The sequence below is a fragment of the Diceros bicornis genome, chromosome 37 (assembly GCF_020826845.1).
Source record: "Diceros bicornis minor isolate mBicDic1 chromosome 37, mDicBic1.mat.cur, whole genome shotgun sequence".
NCBI classification, from domain to species: Eukaryota; Metazoa; Chordata; class Mammalia; order Perissodactyla; family Rhinocerotidae; genus Diceros; species Diceros bicornis.
Genome location: NC_080776.1, coordinates 19,607,147 through 19,626,892, shown reverse-complemented (window position 1 = coordinate 19,626,892; position 19,746 = coordinate 19,607,147). Strand labels below are relative to the sequence as shown.

Sequence of the window (19,746 nt, the reverse complement as noted above, 5' to 3'; positions counted from 1 at the left end):
CTCATTTTTTATTCATAGGCAGCAACAGAATGTGATAGGAAAAACAATGAACTAACTTTGCCACTTCCCAGATATGACCGTTAGTAAGCCACTTAACGTCTCTAGGTCTTTCTTTCTCTAATTATAAAACCCAGCATGATTAGATCATCACCAAATTCTCTTCTGGTTTTAAAAATCCTAAGGTTTGATGCTTTTACTCTGGTTCAACAGGTCAAATTCCTTTGATTCTGAACTTATTTTAGATGAACACTTACATTACCTTATATAGGATGGAAATTTTATTCGCTAAAGGTTTATGAAATATTTCATGAACTTATAAAAAGAAACACTGCACAAAGCACTGTATGTACATTATAAGGAAGAATTTAAATATAAAATCGTACCCAAAACAATAAGAAAACATTCAGTGAAACTGGAAGATGGATTAATCAGTGCAAATATATAATGGGCTTATCCAGTTAATATTAAGTAGATTACTTTAAAAAGCTGTTTTTGTTTATCATTTAAAAAATGTTTTTGTTTATCATTTAAAAAAATTTTTTCCTCATATTTTATTACTTTATGCAGTAGTAACTTAATTCTCATTATTATGATTCTTCCCAAAGAATTATTATTTTAGTAGGTTAGGATGGTATCTTAAATTTGGGAGGCAACTTTGAGATCATCTGGTCTACTGCCTCTATTTTACAGATGTGAAAATTGAGGTATGACAGGTGAAATGACTGGCTTGCTTGTGATCATAAATAACTAACTGTAATCATGGCTAGGATCATGATTTTCTGATTCAACTTCATTATTATGAATAGTATGGCTCCCCACATAAAACAAAGTAGAATTTGTAGGAAAATATCATATTAATTTCCTATTTTATGTTATGATAATCTCGCAGAAAAGACAGTGAAATTTTAGGCAACTCTGTGATCCACGTATTCTGCTGTGCATGGTTATTCTAAAATCTACTGTCTCCAAATTCATGCATAACATTCATCATATTTTTAACTCTATACCTTACACTGCTGGGGGGGAAAAAAAAAACAAAACCCACTCTTAGATGTCACAGAAAAATAAAGGATGCGGAAAAGGGAATCAAGTTGCATGGAGTCATTTCTGTTGGTACTTATCACCTGGGTATGTTTCTTCCTTTCTATTTTTTTCTATTTTCCTGGATACAGAAATGGAGCTACACATCAGTGATCAGGTGTGGAGGTTTTTTCTTTTCTCTTTCTATGACATTATATCTGCTCTTACGACTTCAACTATAGGGCTGTAATTCCTTCCATGGAATCCTTAAGGCCAGAAGAATTCTAGAATTTTAGAAAGCTAACATGGTGCATACACCATATATTAAGCAATAAATACTCTCAGTGGAGTGTGGGGGTAACATCTCATAATCAAACAAATTAATATTTCTGAAGCAGCAAAATCGTTGAACATTTACACTAAATGGGATAAATGATATAAATGAGTTCATACTGAGTTAGGTTTTGCAGTCAAATGAGTCTTTAAAAACAAACAAACCTCTTTCAGTTTTCAGAGCCTTTTGGATTTTGGATTTGTAGATAAAGGACTATGGACTTATATAGTTTCTTTGTGGCTAACTTCCCAAATCCTTCTTCAGCTCTGACTTTTTTCCTATGCTTTCATCTACTTCCCACTGACATGCTGGCATCTCAAACTCAACATGCCTAAAATGAAAATTTTCTTCTTCTTCTTTCAAGATATTCCTGTCAATGCTATCATGATTTCCCCAATACCAATATCCCAAGTGATCTTTTTGGCTCCCTTCTCAATTTTATTAGTGTTATTTTATTCATGGTAGCTGTATGCAGCCCTCTCTTTTTATTACCACTGACACTGTTAGAGTCCAAGTCCCTATCTTAAGGCAGTAGTAGGGTAATACACATTTCTATTTACAAATGTGTTATGCTGTAAAATATCACCTTATAAAAAAAATTTCATTCTTATAATTTCATCTTATAAAAGTTCACACATCTCTCTACAGAAATATTTCTAGGTTACCATGATGGCTCATAAAAGCCTAATCTACCCAACTTGTGATTTATTTTAGAACTGAAAAGCTTATCAAGCTTGGCAAAATATGATCCCCCTTCCAAAAGGATACCAGTCAGTGGTGGGAAAAGCTTCCCTGTAGCAGGCCTTAGGCCAGATAATATCAAGCAAAGAAGAGATCCTATAACAGATCCTATTCTTACACTGTAATATTTTTATCTGGTTCTATATATGATACTTATTATGTACACATTTAAATAATTGCTAAAGGTAGATTTTATTTAACAGAAAAACAAAAAGAAAAATATAAAGAGTAGAGTTAGGTGCTTCAGAGAAAAACAGCTGCAAGGACCTATTAAAAGGACATTATTCTAGTTGAACGGTTTTGAACCTCTGGTCTAAGAGTTTTCTAAATTGGGTTTGTAGTCACCCAGAGGGGAATGCATGTTCCTGGGTCTATGTTTGTAGGAGAGAGTGAGCAAGAAACTGACAGAAGAAAAGCAAAGACGTCCTAGAGTTACTTAAACTAAGACCACAATGTGTGGAGCTAAGCATTAAGACAGCATTCTGTAAAATGATGTGACGTATATCATGATTACATAAAAAAATTTCCTTTGGAAATTTCCATTGCGAATCTCACAAAACATCTGAGAAATGTCTCTTCTGGAGTCCTTTGAGGAAAGATTATAGTCTTGATGAAATTAACACTTGATCTTTGATTTTGAGGCGTTTCCACTTTATTTCATGGACTGGTTTGCAACCTTGTGACTAGGACTCTGTAGCCTTGAGAACTTACTTCTCTTCAAGCTTGTTAACAGCCTTTTCTTTTTACCAAAATGTCACACACCACCCCAAAAATATCAACCTTGTTTTGTTAGCAACTATCAGATAAAAGAAAGATGATATAAATTATAGTCTATGAAGCTCTTTATTAAATGTTTAATAGCATAAAACAATGAAATAGAACCTAAACTTGAAGAATTCACGAGCTAACAATTTCACTCGAAGGGTTAGCGTTTCCTGAAAGAACATCTGAGTTTTATGCCGTCATATACAGTTTTGCCACTGTAGTCAGTGGGGTACACATTTAACTTTCCCCACCGAGTTTATATTAATGGCAAAGGCTACCAGCCATAACTGCATTTCAACATTCTTAATCAATACCCAAGATTCTGATACACCCTGAAGATGGAAGTGTGCCCCAGGTATTCACATCAGCTAAGAGTGGGTTCAACACTATTATATGGAATGATTAAAAAACATTAATTATTTAAATTGCTATATTTTCTCACTTTTTCTAAGTATGAAAAAGTTTTATTTATTTATTAGAATAAATAGTTGAATCCTTTTCAAACTGCACAGCCTGCCCTATCCCAACCCCATTCCAATGGACTCTGCCATTGTTGGTGTAGAGCTTATGGTTGTGAAGTCAATGAAATCCTACAGCAGAGGATGGGAAGATAGTAAAACAGTTGTCTTATTTACAATACAAATACATGAAAGCAACATGTGAGGTCAAAGTGAATAAATATCTATATATTACCATTAGGGGAAGTGTGTTCCATGGCCTAAACTTCCTTTTTAAACAACATTACTCAGTTGGATAACCTCCAGCTGATAAAAGCTCAGCAGAAGATCAAAAGCAGAAATAAAAGACGTAAAAGCTACTCATACCATAACTGTTATATTTGAAAACAAAACCCAAAAAGAAATGTGGTCTGTTTGAAAAGCTGTTTATGTTCTAGAAGATGTAATATATTAAGTAATATATTATTAAAACAGGTTGAAAAATCTGATCCTATCTTTGCAATAATCCAATTTTTGGAAGTCTTTTTTTTTTTATTATTATTATTTTTTGTTTATTGCAGTAACTGGTTTATAACATTGTATAAATTTCAGGTGTACATCATTATACTTCTATTTCTGCATAGATTACATCATGAAATTTTTGGAAGTCTTAAAGACGATGCTGACAGAGAGAGAGAAGCACTGGATAAAGGAAACAAAAATGATAGCAACTGCTTAGAAACCGAAATCTATTAAACAAAGTTCCATAAAATGAGAATGAATAATAAATGAGTCTTGGAAATTTTTCTTTTCTCTACTGCCCTCAATCAATCTACTTTGCTGAAAATGAGGGTGTTCTATATCTGCTTGATGTGGCAGAAGACAGTTTGCCAATGGTTTTTTCTGTTGTTAATTTTTTGACTGCTTCTCATTTAGGAGCAGAATTAACAAGGCTGTTAAATGCCCTAACTTTAAGAATTAAAAGACCTGAAATTACTGTATAAGCTATACATGTCTATTTAATATAATTAAACATGGTAATTTTTAGTACATGTAAATAAGATCTATGTATTTTCCATTTCTCAACAAAATGAGTTTTGGCTGAGGTGCCAAGTTACATTAGATATCAAACTCTAACATGAGGTATGAGAGATTATCATGAGGAAATTTTGAAACAGATGTCTCAAAGTCTGTTACAGAGTTATCCACAGGGTATGTATGAGGACTGGATTATAGGAGGCTATGCAAGAGGATTTCTATGCGGAAAGCTGGGCTGTGAGCCGTCCCCCTTACTCCAAGCCTAGAGATTGGGCATCAGAGGGGCCACCTGGAGAGCTTATATGATCAGTAGTCACTGTGCACTGACAGCTGACACATAAAGTAAGAGGCACTAGCCATTGACTAAGGTACTAGCAAGTAGGGGGCTGAGGGAGGACACAGAGAGGGAGAGAGAAAGGAAAGCGCAGGCAAAGTTGCACTGAGAGCCTGTTATACTCCCACCTACAAAAAGGGCAAAATAAGCAGGACTGTTTCTGCAGACAGATGTGGGTCAAGGAGGAAAGAAAACTGTCCTGGAGCCATCTGAAACTCTGCCCAAGAGGGCAATGACATTCTAGCAAAGAATCTGGATGTAGTCATTCTGAACTGAGATTGTATGTACTATATAAAGTGACTGCAGGATTTTTTATTACCCCAGAAGGATGGATCAAAAAAGTCATAGGCCACTTGAGTCTGTATCCTATATCAGAGAAATAAGTTATCCCACTGAATAAATTTTAAAAGGACAGTACGAAGTCAAAATTAAAGTTGATTTTTATGATTTCATCAACCCATGAGTTCTAATTTTGCAAGTATGGCTATATATAGTTGAATTAACAAAGTAACCATAAATCTGTAAAAAAATGCATTTAAAGAGTATTATATATTTCAAGTTTTCCCATTCTCCTACCTTTTTACTTCCTGTGAGTTCAATGTTTATCATGTTTGAGGTAAAAACGTCCTCAAAAGAAGATAAGTTATGTACACCTGAAATTTTTACAATGTTATAAACCAATGTTACTGCAATAAACACAAAATTTAAAAAAAAATTAAAAAAGATAAGAAAGCAGTAAAAAAAAAGAAGATAAGTTAATAAAGAAAAGCCCAAACCAACTTTCTTCTAGAGAATTTGTTTGCTCACCTTTGGACAAGTGATTTCAGTCTGCTGGATCATGATGAGAGCTGAAGCTATGAGAGCTCCTTGTCTCACATAGTTCACAGGGTCATTTGTCATTGGTTCTAGCAAATTAATTGCTTCCTGAAAGCATTAAAAAAAGACTTTAAATAAAGTTGATATAGCTGGAGTTTCAAATTAGTTACTATCATTCTAAGTCAATATTTTCATCTAACATTATAATAACAAGTTAATTTAAGACTACTTGGATGCACTAGTTCAGAACTGAGTATGCTTTAAGTTTCAATATAATTGATGGTAAATGAAAAGGAAGCTTGTAGAACATGAGTGCTCCTGTCGAGGGAAAAGAGGTCAAAAAGAAAGTAAGAGAAAATGAGATTAATGTTTGATAAGCACCTATTATCTTCCAGGCACAGCAGTAGGTATTTTATATATATTATCCCATATAATCTTCTTAATCCTAAAAAAAACCCCACCAACAGAAAATAATCTTTATAAACCAAGAAACTGACAGTTTGAAAGGTTAAGTAATTTGCCCAAAGTCACATAAGTAGCAAACTCAGGCCAGTCTGACTTCAAAACCTGTATTAAGTATCCAACTTCCTTCAAACACTAGGATAAGGTAATGTCTTAGATGATTTTACTAGACCTAATTTAAAAAATTAAATTGAAACAAACAAAAAAACCCAAAGAGAAACAAAACTCCTCAAAGATTTTACTTGCCAGTAAAATGGCAAAACAAACTAAATCAAGTAGGACTAGAACTGATTTTATGGTTACACTTCACAAGACCACATGGGATGGGATTTTCCAAAATGTTTACCAGGATTTCCCCAATATCATATTCTTCAGGATATCAGTTCTATGAAAAAGATTCCTTGGTTAAATAAATTTGGGAGTTCCTGCATACTATATATCACCTCCTCTTGTAGATTCAAAACATATATATAGCATTTCAAAGACTCTAGAAACGTACATACATAACAAAAGCTCCAGGAAGCCATGTTAAAGAAACCACTTGAACTTTGTTTATGCCAGCGTTTGTCCACTGTATTTGACCAAGAACTCTTCTGCCCCATATAACTTCTATTAACACCCTGCAGGACTTTTGTTAAGTTCCACTTTATAAAGTCTCTTATAAGGTCCTAAAGTAGGTATAAATTTGGAGGACAGAGCAACGGGTTTACAAAATTATCAAACATTTTTTTTTTTTTTTTTGTGAGGAGATCAGCCCTGAGCTAACATCCGCCAATCCTCCTCTTTTTTTTTTTTTTTAGCTGAGGAAGACGGCCCTGGGCTAACATCTGTGCCTATCTTCCTCCACTTTATATGGGACGCCGCCACAGCATGGCTTACCAAGCAGTGCGTCGGTGCGCGCCCGGGATCTGAACCAGCGAACCCCGGGCCGCCGCAGCGGAGCGCGCGCACTTAACCGCTTGCGCCACCGGGCCGGCCCCTATCAAACATTTTTTAATAACAGTACAGTCAGCCCTCCATATCTGTGGGTTCCGAATAGGAGGATTCAATCAACTGCAGATCAAAAGGCCTCTGATGGTTGCGTTTGTACTAAATCCATAGACTTTTTCTTCTTGTCATTATTCCCTAAACAATACACTTTAACAACTATTTACACAGCATTCACATTACATTAGGTATTATAAGTAATATAAAACGATTTAAAGTATACTGGAGTATATACGTAGGTTATATGCAAATAGTATGTCATTTTACATAAAGAAACTTGAGCATTCACAGATTTTGGTATCTGCAGGGAGGTTTTGGAACCAATCCCTCTGGGATATCGAGGGATGACTGTTATGTCATTTCTCAAATATCCTTTGTTCCAAGGCCAAGGAAAGGAAGAATAAATTGAATCCTTTTTTGGGGAAAACGACTTTAGATTTTTTTTACATGTGGATTTATTTATTTTTAAAAATCAGAGCTATTAGGAGGCCAGCCCCGTGGTGTAGTGGTTAAGTGCGCGTGCTCTGCTGCTGGCATCCCGAGTTTGGATCCCGGATGCGCACGGATGCACCGTTTGTCAGGCCATGCTGTGGCGCTGTCCCATATAAAGTGGAGGAAGATGGGCACAGATGTTAGCCCAGGGCCAGTCTTCCTCAGCAAAAAGAAGAGGATTTGCATGGATCTTAGCTCAGGGCAGATCTTCCTCAAAAAAATAAAATAAAATAAAAAATCAGAGCTATTAACAAATACACATACTAGATAAATGTATTCTTTCTCCCAACTTCACTGAAAAATGCAGTGACATCGTACAAAAGAGTAGGTTTTTCAAACATTACTCATATTGTCAATATTGTTTATGAAGTAGTCATGATAAAAATACAACAAAATTTCCAACTTATCAGTTAAAAGACACTAACTTGGCCTTTGAGGCATGTGATAACATCAAAGATATATTTTAGAATAAACAAATGTTTCAGGTTTTTAAGAAACAAAAATAATTAAAGCACCAAACCTCAGTCAGATAGATATTAATATGTAGATCACACAAACTATCTAGAAATAAAGCAGACTTGTTTAGTATGAGTAATAAAAATTTTTCATTGAATTAAGTTGTCAGATGCTGTGTCTCAAAGAACATTTGCTCCTAGATATAATATTAAGTTTAGAATAATCTGGAAAGAAAAAAAAAAATCTAATTTACATTTAACTTATGAGGCTTGACATAAATGTCTACCTGAGGGGGAAAACACTTAGTAAAACAAAACATCCAACTATATTTTTTCCTTTGTTTATAGAATGGATGTGTCCCAGAAAAAAATGAATACCAATTTCTATTAATTGTATTTTATATACCCAATGATATTTCTAACAAAACTGAAGATAACATTCTCACATAAGAAATTCACCCCCAAAAGAAATGAAAACATTTTAAAAACAAGACTCTGTGAGGCCAGAGACCGTGTCCAACTTGCTCACCATCATATCCTTAAATGATCTTCCTTCCATCATTCATTTGACAAATATTTACTGAAAGTCTACCATGTGCCAGGCCTGACTTTAGGTTCTAGCTGTGAACATTCTGTTCTCAGGGACTTTACATTTCAGTGGAAAAGAGACAGACAATAAATAAATAGTCAGTATGTAGTAAAAATATGTCAGGTGGTGATAAGTGCTATGAAGAAAAATAAAGCAAGGCAATGAGACAGAATATTGGAAGAAATGTCTCTCTATAAATTTTTACACAATTCTTGCCACATGTACTGAAAATGCCTGTTTTAATTCCTAGCTTCAATAATGTTTTATGTGGCTAGAAAAAGTTACTTGTATCCAATACTAAAACCCTTGATTAGAGAAAAAGTCTAGCAAATTAAAATTTAATTCCTGGAGGGCCGGCCCCATGGCTTAGCGGTTGAGTGAGCGCTCTCCACTGCTGGCGGCCCGGGTTCGGATCCCGGGCGCACACCGACGCACTGCTTCTCTGGCCATGCTGAGGCCACATCCCACATACAGCAGCTGGAAGGATGTGCAGCTATGACATACAACTATCTACTGGGGCTTTGGGGGAAAATAAATAAATAAATAAATAAATTAATTAATTAAAAAAAACTTAATTCCTGGAATCAATCGATAAACTAATAACTGTGCTTTGTTTTATTTTAGTTTGGACAAGAGATGATAAAAAAGTGACTCCTTCTCTCTGATGTAAAGACACTGGGCTCATAACTATGTTCCTTCTCTTTCTCACACACAGACACGCATGCACGCACTCCTGCAAGTGCATGCTCTGTTAAAAGAAACACCATCCTTTTGGGGAGGGGTGTGTGTGTGTGTGTGTGTGTGTGTGTGTGTGTGTGTGTGTGTGCGCGCGCGCGCTATGAAAGGCAAAATGTGATGATTATGTCATTGCTGTGAATCAAGAATACTTGTTATTAAGCAATAGTACTTTCTTTATGAACCTCATGATGATATGTTTTCACATCATCAACTTGCCTAGCCCAAGTCTTTATTTTGTCACTTTTGAGTGAGTAACAAATATCAGATTACCTATTACGTACATGAGGAGAATATAGGTAAATGAGCAGTTAAATGATTTGCTTAAAACAAAAAAACCCATCAAACTAAGTTGATTTTGGTCTCAGACGAGAACTTTGATTTCCACAATACTAATTATACAAATTAAACATGTAAAATAACCATGTAAAATGACCAGAGTAGTTAAAGAAAAAAATATTTTATCTTCTTTTTTAAAAGAAATCAATGTTTTCAAAAAGAAATTCAACAGCATTGTTTCCATTATAGCCATCCATGTAATGTGGTGGCTTGTTCCTAAATGGCTTAGAGCAATCCAGCACAGTACAGTGAGGAAGTTCTGGGAAGCCTTGTGAGGTAACTTAAGTCTCACAGATCACTCTACCCTTGTGTTTTTACAGCTGTTACATAAACTTTTCTTCGAGGGAAAACAGTCTGGCGCCAGGAAAGAACTGACCCCACTGGCTCTGGACTTTACCTTGTTTCCCGTACCAGCACAGCAGATGCCCAGGGCCATCGCAGCTCCATACCGCACATGAGGATTGTAACTCTCTGATAACAACGAAACCACGCTGGGGCACTGTTCAGGGGTCCTGGTAAGAAACAGAGAAAGTGAAGACTGTGTCACAGGTAACACTGTAAATCAAGATGAAAGGATTTTAACCATTTTTTTTTAAGTTATGGGAAACAAGAGAGTTATATTTAACACAACACAGAAATTGCAGAATTAAAAATCTCCCACAGAATTCTGATTGTTGATATTAGAAATCTATCTTCAATATTCAGAGACCATATGCAAAGAAAGAGGAACGTGTCAGAGATTCCTCAACGAAAGCTCCGCACTACAGCATTATAGTCATTCCCTCATGCCTCCTCCATAGTGGGAAATAACCATGGGGGGGCAGTGAGGGAGCACACACTACTCTACATCCATTCTTATATTTCCTGCTTACTCTGTTTTGATTCAGAAGACGAAAGTCATTTAGAGATACTGTAGGATGTTTCCAAAGCTGCATGAAAGAGTTAAATCTCCCAGTATTACTTGGCTGAATATTAAACTGGTAAATAAGCTTTGGTAATGAGGAAATTCTGATTTTTTTTGTCTTTAGCAATTATTTTGTGTTGATAAGTACTAGAGAAATTGTTCTTCTCTCATCCTCTTCATATTTGCAGTAAAGGAAAAAAACCGGACAACCTTGACAAATGAAGTGCCTGATACCTCGTCTTTAAAAGACTATCCTGTTAACAGTGTTGGGACAGCAGGATGGGGTTAGTAACTAGAATAGAGTGTAAGGGGAACGTCTGGGAGGCTGGTAATGATGTTGAACTGGATGCTGGTTACATAAGTGTGTTCAGTTGTGAAAATTCATCAAGCTGTAGGCTAATGATCATGTGCACGTTTTTGACTGTATATTAAACGTCAATAAAAATTAAAAAAAAAAAGATTATCCATATATTACGTTTTAAAGTTTTTTTTTTTTTAAAGACTATCCCGTTGTGAATGAAAGCAGTTATTATCTACAGACCAATTCAAATGTTTAATTTTATGATGGAATTGTCCTCTAGCCCCAAACTCCAGGGAGGGGTAAATTCAAATTTCAAACAGAGAAGAGCCAAGTTCATGAAAACTGGAAAAGTGGAATTTTGCTATAAGGGAAGGGTGGATTATTTCCCTCTACAACAAAGTCTATCACCCTTTCTTGAAAATGTTCTCAGTTTGACTAAGCTTCCTAGTATGAATAATTTGGAAATAATACTATCGGCAACAATATGGAAAAATAGTCTGACGTTGTGGAAAAAAGCAATGTTTTGGGAAAAAGATCTGGATTCTTCTCCTAGCTTTGCTAATTTCTTAGTACATGACATTAGGCAAGTCACTTATATTTTCTTTTCTGTAATTAGACTATTTTGCAGGAATAATATAAAAAACAAATGAGCAAATAACTGAAAATATGGTAACAACATATAGGCTTTCAGTTAATGCATGCTGATAAGTTATATAAGAGAAAGCCATGAAGTCAAAAAACCCGTGTTCTAGTTCCTATTTGGTCTCTAAATAGCTGGGATAATTTAGACAAGGTTCAATTAATCAAATACTCCAGCGTCCATTTCCACATCCAAAAACAGAAGGAATGGGACCAGCAGTTCTCTAAGGTCTGTACCACTTTACAATTCTATGGCTTTTAAAAATGAACCAATCACCAATGGTTTTAAATCAATGTTCATTATTATAGGACATTTCTTCAATGAGAAATCGTTCTATGGAATTTAAAGTGATATTACACCAAAGAGGTTGTTGGAGAGTATTCTGCAACCTGTAGTTGACAGCACCATCATTTAACTTTTTTTTTTTCCTGGGAAAGATTCGCCCGGAGCTAACATCTGTTGCCAATCTTCCTCTCTTTTTTTTTTTCCTCCCCAAAGCCCCATACCTCGTTGTATATTCTAGTTATAAGTCCTTCTAGTTCTTCTATGTGAGCTGCCGCCACAGCATGGCTACCGACAGTCGAGTGGTGTAAGCCCACACCCGGGAACCGAACCCAGGCCTCTGAAGCGGAATGCACCAAACTTTAACCACAAGGCCATCAGGGCTGGCTCACCATTATTTAACTTTTATTTTTCAGTCCTATTAGGCTAAGAGTTTAAAGCTCTGTCCATAGTTTGCTACCCAAATCCTCTGACAAACTCAAGCATTTTGTCACCTAATTAATTACAAATAAAACCACTCAAGATTGTACATATCTCAAGGGCCAAGGGCTGAGACTGTGTCTTCTATATTTTTATTCCCAGTCAATTATTAGCACAGTGTTAGGTACTAAAGATAAAATAATTTTTATTACTTAGTAAAAGACAAAGGGAGCCAAACTAAATCTATATTTAGACACTTAACCAACCAAGTATTTTCTACTGGGTTTGAGGACTAATGGTTAACCACTGGGAAAAATATCAAGCCCTTCCCTGTTTCCCTTTCCTCTTAAGTTTATAATTCAGATAGATAATCAAAAACAGGGAGCGTTAGCAAGTCCCTGTGAGTATTACTTTATAAGGGCTAACTGAGTGTCTTTTAATTTTATGTGCTTTGAAGTTCTCAGTAGGGAGATCACAAAGAGGGCTAGGGAAGGTCTGTTTTAAAAATGAAACGCACACTGAACTAGGTAACTAAGTTCTGATGTGCTGTTTCAATAAAATTTCTTGGCTTGTAGCTAACAGTCACCTTGCCCACGTTACTATTTGTACAAACCTGCAACAGAGCAGGAATTGTGCAAAGGCATATGCACAAGTCACTGCCGTATCATCCAAACATAAACTGCACATATGAATTCGTTTCTTTCAACAAACTGGCTATTAGCTACTGTTTCTTTACTGAATATTTTGTGCAACCTGAACATTAAATCATTTTAATAAATCAAGATGCTTTCAAGAATATGGTGTCTTGTTTCTAATCTATTTTCATTAGAGGAGGAAATACAGCAATATATGTATATAGGCAGAAACACTGTTCTAAGCACATGGAGTCCATCACAGTGGGAATTGAGTGAGGCCATAAACCTCAAGGTAGTCCCTTGGTGGAATTATGAATTTATAATTCTCATTAGGTAAGTGCCACAGGATTAACATAATGACACAGGAATTAAGAGTATACCCTCCATTTAACTCCCTTGTACTTCCTACCAATAAACTCCAAACAGAAAGAGGAATAAAGGGCACCCTTCTCCTAAACTGCTTCTCCTCCCACCATGACCATTCATCTACACACAGGATTATTCCCTCACTCCCCACAGCAAATCTGCCACCAAGTCAAGTGAAACCCTTAAATCTTGTTTCTGTTTCCATTGCCTGTTTCGGGCCCTGATCATCTCTCACTGGAAATAACACAGCGATTCCTTAAATGATCTCGCTGCCTCCTTTTCCTCTCATCTTCAGTTTGCTGTAGTAGAGAGAACACAGGATGGAATCAGAAAGACCTGGATTCTAATTCTGGTGCAGCCATTTATTAATAGAGTGACAATCACTAAATCTCTCTGAGCCTTAACTGCTTTATCTATAAAATGGTACCTGCTCCACCTTATTCATGCTGGGGAGAGTTGGTGGTGTGATAGAGTAGAATACTATACTATAATCACTGAAATCTAGATGCATAACCAGAAATTATCTTTGGATCAGAACCAGGAATTTGGCTACTAGTATGCTATAGTTTGGGATCTTATTTTTTCAAAAAGGTAAGGTAACTCATACCCAAAAGGTCATTCAAAACAATATAAAGCAAGTTGGATATTAAACCTAGAAAGCTGGTTATATTCAGAGCTCTGACCTCCAGATTTCCTCATCGATTTTTTAGGGAACTAATGGCACACAGAACACTTACTCACTTGCCCCTCAGCTGCAGCAAGGGCAGGAGATTCCAGGGAAAACTGACTCACAGCAAAGAACTTATCCTAAATGTATCTGAAAACTTCATTTATTTTATGAGCCCCACTTGTTAAAAAGTATTTTATTTAGAACAGGACGTTAACAATTTCATGAAGTTTAGAAAAAATTGTGCCTGGGACCATAAATACTGGGAGCCTAATGCAGAGCTTTACCTAGTTGATTACCATGAAGACTGATGCAAGGTGTGAGAGCTATAAACTCAAAAGCACATAAAAAATTCTTGTTAGTTTCTCAGTCTAACAACAGTTCCAACTCTGACACACTCTTCAGAAAAGTGTTAACACAAGGAATCACAAATTCTTTAATAAGTTAGCTGAGACATTCAATCTCTTCAAGAGTACAATAAAACCATAATATTCTATGTTTACTTCTATTTTTCAGCAGGCAGCGCAAAAGGACAAACGAATCTTTCTAAGCAATGACAGGAATGCAAACATTCACTGAGAGCATAACTTCTGCACATTAATCTTTATCCAAACATATATATGTACATAGAATGTATACATATATATAACATTTTTAAAGTAACAGTTAATAAATGATAAAATATCATCACCATTTTGCAACTTGGAATGAATTCATGGACCTCAGCACAATTATCAATGACTGCTAACATCACGAAAAGAGAAACAACTAGACCTTATGTGTACTGCCAGCCCTGTCTCTTTCAAAAAAAAAAAGAAAAGAGAAGAGAGAAAAATTGAACCTGAATGTGACCAGGCCTCTAGATTCAACTATCAATTTACAGGAAATATAAAAGACAAAAAAAAGAAAGCATTCTACTACACATAGGGATGAAATCAGCAAAATCCATACCGGGGGAAACTTGACAGTAATAATGACCTGGTTTCTTCAACAAATAAAACTGCAAGGAGCAAAAAAAAGAGAGAGAGAGAGGCCAAGGAAGAGATGAAGAGAGAACCTACAATTTGAAAGAAAATACACCAAATCTTTAATATCAGTTCATTAGGCTTTCTTCCAGTTATTTTAGATAATTCTGACACTCCTTAAATCTTAGCTTTTCTATATAAACATTTATCTCTATCTCTTAGACAACATTACAAAATAATTCCTGTAGCTTGGACCAGCATTTATAACCAAGTATTTAAGTGACTAATCCCTGATCAGCAATAAACACTCATTTCTATGTCTTCATGAACATATTTAGAAAAATGTCTAGAAATGGATGAGTCACAAGAAAAAAAGTGGATTCTGTTTTATTGAGTAGGGTGAAGTAGAGAGCAAGGAATTCAATACATGGGAGACCGCTTCATTAGCATAGAATGTTACCTATCTATGACTTAGCTTTTTCACATATTTATGTTTTGATATGTTGTATATTTACTTAGATAATTACAAATTTGCTAGCTGCATTTGTTTTCAACTATGGGGCTACATGTTGTGGGAATTCTAGCAACTTTTCTTGCTCTCCTTTATGTTATTTTTTGGCTGGTTTATAAAAATAAAAAAGGTGAATACTATTGTTAAAAAGGGGGGCAGATATTATTCTTTTTTGAATTTTGTTTTCATCACAATATAAAAGAGATGCATAAAATATTCATTACCTGGAAAATAACTGAGAAAGAGAACAGTTTTGTTTTCCAAACATACTTTTGTCCCATGAAACTCTATATCCTAAAATATTTATTGAATATCTGTCCACTACACGTAAAGTACCACAAGGAAAACAAAAAACAAAACCACACAGATCCCGCCCTAAACCTTACAAACTTTGTCCTACCTTTAATATTTCTATCATCTTACTGGACTTCAGAAAAGTAAAAATTAGTATAGTTTTAGACAAGCTTTTGTTATAGTTCCAGATTAATTTCTTTCAGGTGATGCCAAAATGAGGTGAAAATATCTCAAAGAGGTGAGAAAAAAGGAGATTCATAAGAATTATACAAAGAAATTGCTACTTCACCAAAATAAGCAACATGGCTCTGAAACTCTCAGACTGTATTCCTAGACCTAGAGCAATCTGAAATATTCAAAAAGTTTATAGCATTATTAGCATATCCCTCACCTCTTTTAAATCAGCAAACTAAGAAAAATTTTACAGTATGAGTGGATTGTGATCAATTTGTAGATTATTAAAGACTTTACTGGTATTTCCTTGATTTTATAAAAATGAACACAAGTATATTTCGATTCTCAGAAAGTTCTATTTGTTTCTGATATTTAAATAAGGTCCTGATGATAAAAGTCCACTTCTAATAGCTGATTACAGTGATTACTGAAGAACCGTAGAGCTGAACAAATCTACACCAAAGATACTTAGGTACTTTATGATCCTCAACTATAATTACAGGTATAAAAATTATTTTGATTAAAGGACATTGTCATTTCATGACATCAAGTTGTACTATACAGTTTCACTGATATTTTAAAAAATATCTTATTCTTTTGTCCTTGACTAAAGCAGATACAGTATGAACAGCTCTCTGGCAATAACCTGGCAACAATAACCTGGCAAAAACTGTGAGAATCAACTTTTATAGAACTCTGGAATCTAGTCAAAAACTTACAACCACCAGAGGAAAGCTTAATGAAGAAGCATGCTGCGGCACTGTTGTAAGAGATGCTGCTGCACTGTTGTAAGAGAGCGCTGTGACATTTTAAAATGCCTCTTACCACCCTTACCCCTCAGACTGGCGGTGGTAGTGAAGATGGCAGTGAAGATGCAGGTTGCTAATGAGAGGGAGCAATACAGACCTTATTCACACAAAATTGTGGTTGTGTGCTTCAACCTGTCTGGCAGCTCCCTGAAGGACCAGCGCAATAGCCTGCCTTTGTTTCATCCAGGGCTGGAGCAACTTCCCAGGTGACATTCGCCAAAAACATTTAAAGCCAAAAGTACTGGCCATAGGAGCCTGGGGTAAGGGATAATAGTCAAGACAGGCAATCAACAGACTAAAAAGCCTGGAAAGGAAGAGGCTGGGAAAGGAGACACGTGGGGCAACAAGCGCTTTTAAACCCTCTCATGAATAGCAGAGGAACTGAGAAGACCACATGCACGCCCAGGGTCGGACCCATGCTCAGGAAAGGACTAAGACCCTAAACTTTTAGCTTAGGCTCTGGACAAGCAGGAAGTGAAGGCTAAGGCAGAGTGGTAACAACCTGGCTAAGCACTGAAGGAGTGCCCCAACAAAGAGCCAATCTGCAAAGACTGAGCGAGTCTCTTTTTCTTTTTCTTTTCTTGGCTCCAGGCATTTAAGGAAACTGTCAAAACACTAGTTGACCACTAAGCTAATGGAACACAGACTTCAATGGCCATACATGAGAAAGAATACAGACTTTACAAAACTACTTTAGAAAAGTCACTACATAACCAACAACAATCCACAATAAGCAGCAATAACAAACCCTTGGAAGGAGGGAGAATCTGATTTCCTGAGTTGTCACAGTATAATATTCAAAATGTCCAGGTTTCAACAAAAAATTATGAGGCATGCAAAGAAATAAGAAAGTACAGTCCATTCACAGGAAAAAAAAAATTAATAGAACCAGTTCATAAGGAAGTCCAGGTATTGGGACTTAGATAAACTATCTTAAGTATAGAAGAGCTAAAGGAAACAATGAGCAAATAACTAAAGGAAACAGGAGAACAATATCTTACCAAATCCAGAACATCAATAAAGAAGTAAAAATTACAAAAATAAACCAAATAGAAATTCTGGAACTGAAAAAAATGAAAAATTCATTAGAAAGGGTTCAATAGCATAACTGAGCAGGCAGAAGAAAGAATCAAGTTAGGTTAATTGATAATATTAAGTTAGGCTAATTGAGAATTAAAGTTAGGTTAACTGAGATTATCCAGTCTGAGGAGCAGAAAGAAGAAAAATGAGCAGAGCCTAAGAGACCTGTGCGACACCATCAAGCATACCCACATATGTACAATGAGAGTCCTAGAGGGAGAGAGGGGTAGAAAGAACATTTGAAAAAATAATGGCCAAAAATTTCCCAAATTTTGATGAAAAACTAGAAACTCAAACTCCAAGCAGAATAAACTCAAAGAGATCAGTGAACAAAAAAGACAAAGACTACATTCTAGTAGGAGACAGATAATAAATAATAAAAGATAAAGTAAGTAAAAATATAAAGTACTAAGGAGAACAAAAAAAAGTAAATCAAGATAAGGGGTACTGGAAGAACCAGGAGGGCATACTGCAGTATTAATTAGGGTAGTCAGGTTAGGCTTCAATGACAACAATGATAACACCTTATTTAAGCAAAGACAGGAAGGCAGTGAGGAAGTAAGCCAAGTGGCTATCTGGAGGAGGAGTGTATTAGGTAGAGGAAACAACTCATGCAAAGACCCTGTGGTGGAACGATGCTCCGCATGTTGAGGCGCACCAAGGAGGCCAACGGTTTGAGTGTAGTGAAGGAGGGGAAGAGTAGTTGAAAATAGGCCAGATCATGCAGGGCTTTATAGGAATTTTGGCTTTTACTATGAGTAAAACGAAAGGCCACCAGAGGATTCTGAGCAAAGCAATGATATGATCTGACTTGTTTAAAAAGAATCATTTTGGTTGTTCTATTGAGAATAGAGAGCAAAGATAGAAGAAAGAAGGCCAGTTAAGAGGCTACCTCAGAAATCCAGTCAAGATGCAACGGTGACTCAGACAAAGTGGATGTGGGGGGAACAGTTTGAATTTGGTATATATATTGAAGGTAGGACCAACAAGATTTCCTGATGGATAAAATGTAGGATGTGAGAGAAAGAAGAGAAGGACACAACTGCCTTAAACTGAGATTAAGAAACGAATAGAGCAGATTTGGAGAAAAAGAGCAGAAGTTCAGTTTTGGACATTTTGAATTTGAGATGTTTTTTAGACATCTAAGGGAACTATTGAGTAGGTTCCTGAACATAAGAGTCTGGAGTCTGAAGGAAAGGTCTAGGCTAGAGAGATAAATTTGGGAGTTTTAGTACAGCCACGCATTGCTTAACGACAGGGATACGTTCTGAGAAATGAGTTGTTAGGTGATTTTGTCGTTGAGCAAACATGATAGAGTGTACTTACACAAACATAGATGGCATAGCCTACTACACACCTAGGCTATATGATACTAATCTGCTGGGACCGCCATCGTATATGCGGTCTGTTGTTGACCTAAACATGGTGCATGACTGTAAACAGATAGTATTTAAAGCCGTAAATGTGTATGAAATCACCAAGTGCAGACAGAGGGGAGAGGAGATCCAGAAATGAGTCCCAGAGGAGCACCAATATTAAGAGGTTGAGGAGATGAAACAGAACAAGTAAAGGAGACTACAAAGAACAGCAGTGAAGTAGGAGAAAATCCAACAGAGTGAGGTCTAATGGAAGCCAAGTGAAGAAACCATTTTAAGGAAGGGGAAATGATCAACTGGGTCAAATGCTGCCATGAAGTAGGCAGAGTAGGTTATATCACCTTCTTTTTATAAATGCAGAAATTAAGGCTCAGAGAAATTGGTTTGTCTGAGGTCTCCTAATCTTTAGGTCTCATTTCATGACCACAGAATCACAACCACTAAGCCGGAAATAAGAGTTTTAGGAGCTTCCACAAGTCAATGGAAACCAGAAGAGTGAATGGAGGAAGAAAATGAAGAGGAAGATGAAGTCAATAGATTCTGGGGGAAATGTGCATATTAAGAGGGTAGAATAAGAGTTAGAAAACATTCTATAAGAAAGAAAAAGAACCCGGATGGGGTGTCGGTGAAGCCAAGAAAAGATACAAGTTTTGAGGAGAAATTCTTAGTCAACAGAGCCGAATACTGCACAAAATCAACAACTGGTGTTAATTAGTGACTTTCTAAGAGTGGTCTTAGCAGACTGTTGGTGATAAAAATCTGATTATAAGGGTTATAG

The 19,746-nt window shown here is 36.0% G+C and overlaps 1 protein-coding gene across 1 annotated transcript in view; it reads right to left on the bottom strand.

The window, feature by feature from the left end:
- PSMD1 (proteasome 26S subunit, non-ATPase 1) overlaps positions 1 to 19,746 on the bottom strand; it is a 92,779-nt gene that overhangs the window by 19,887 nt on the left and 53,146 nt on the right. Inside the window, exons 17-18 of the mRNA XM_058533188.1 lie at positions 9,942 to 10,056; positions 5,477 to 5,593 (exon numbers count right to left, since the gene is read on the bottom strand). Of these exons, the coding sequence (XP_058389171.1) occupies positions 5,477 to 5,593; positions 9,942 to 10,056 (232 nt within the window). The remainder of the gene's footprint in view (positions 1 to 5,476; positions 5,594 to 9,941; positions 10,057 to 19,746) is intronic.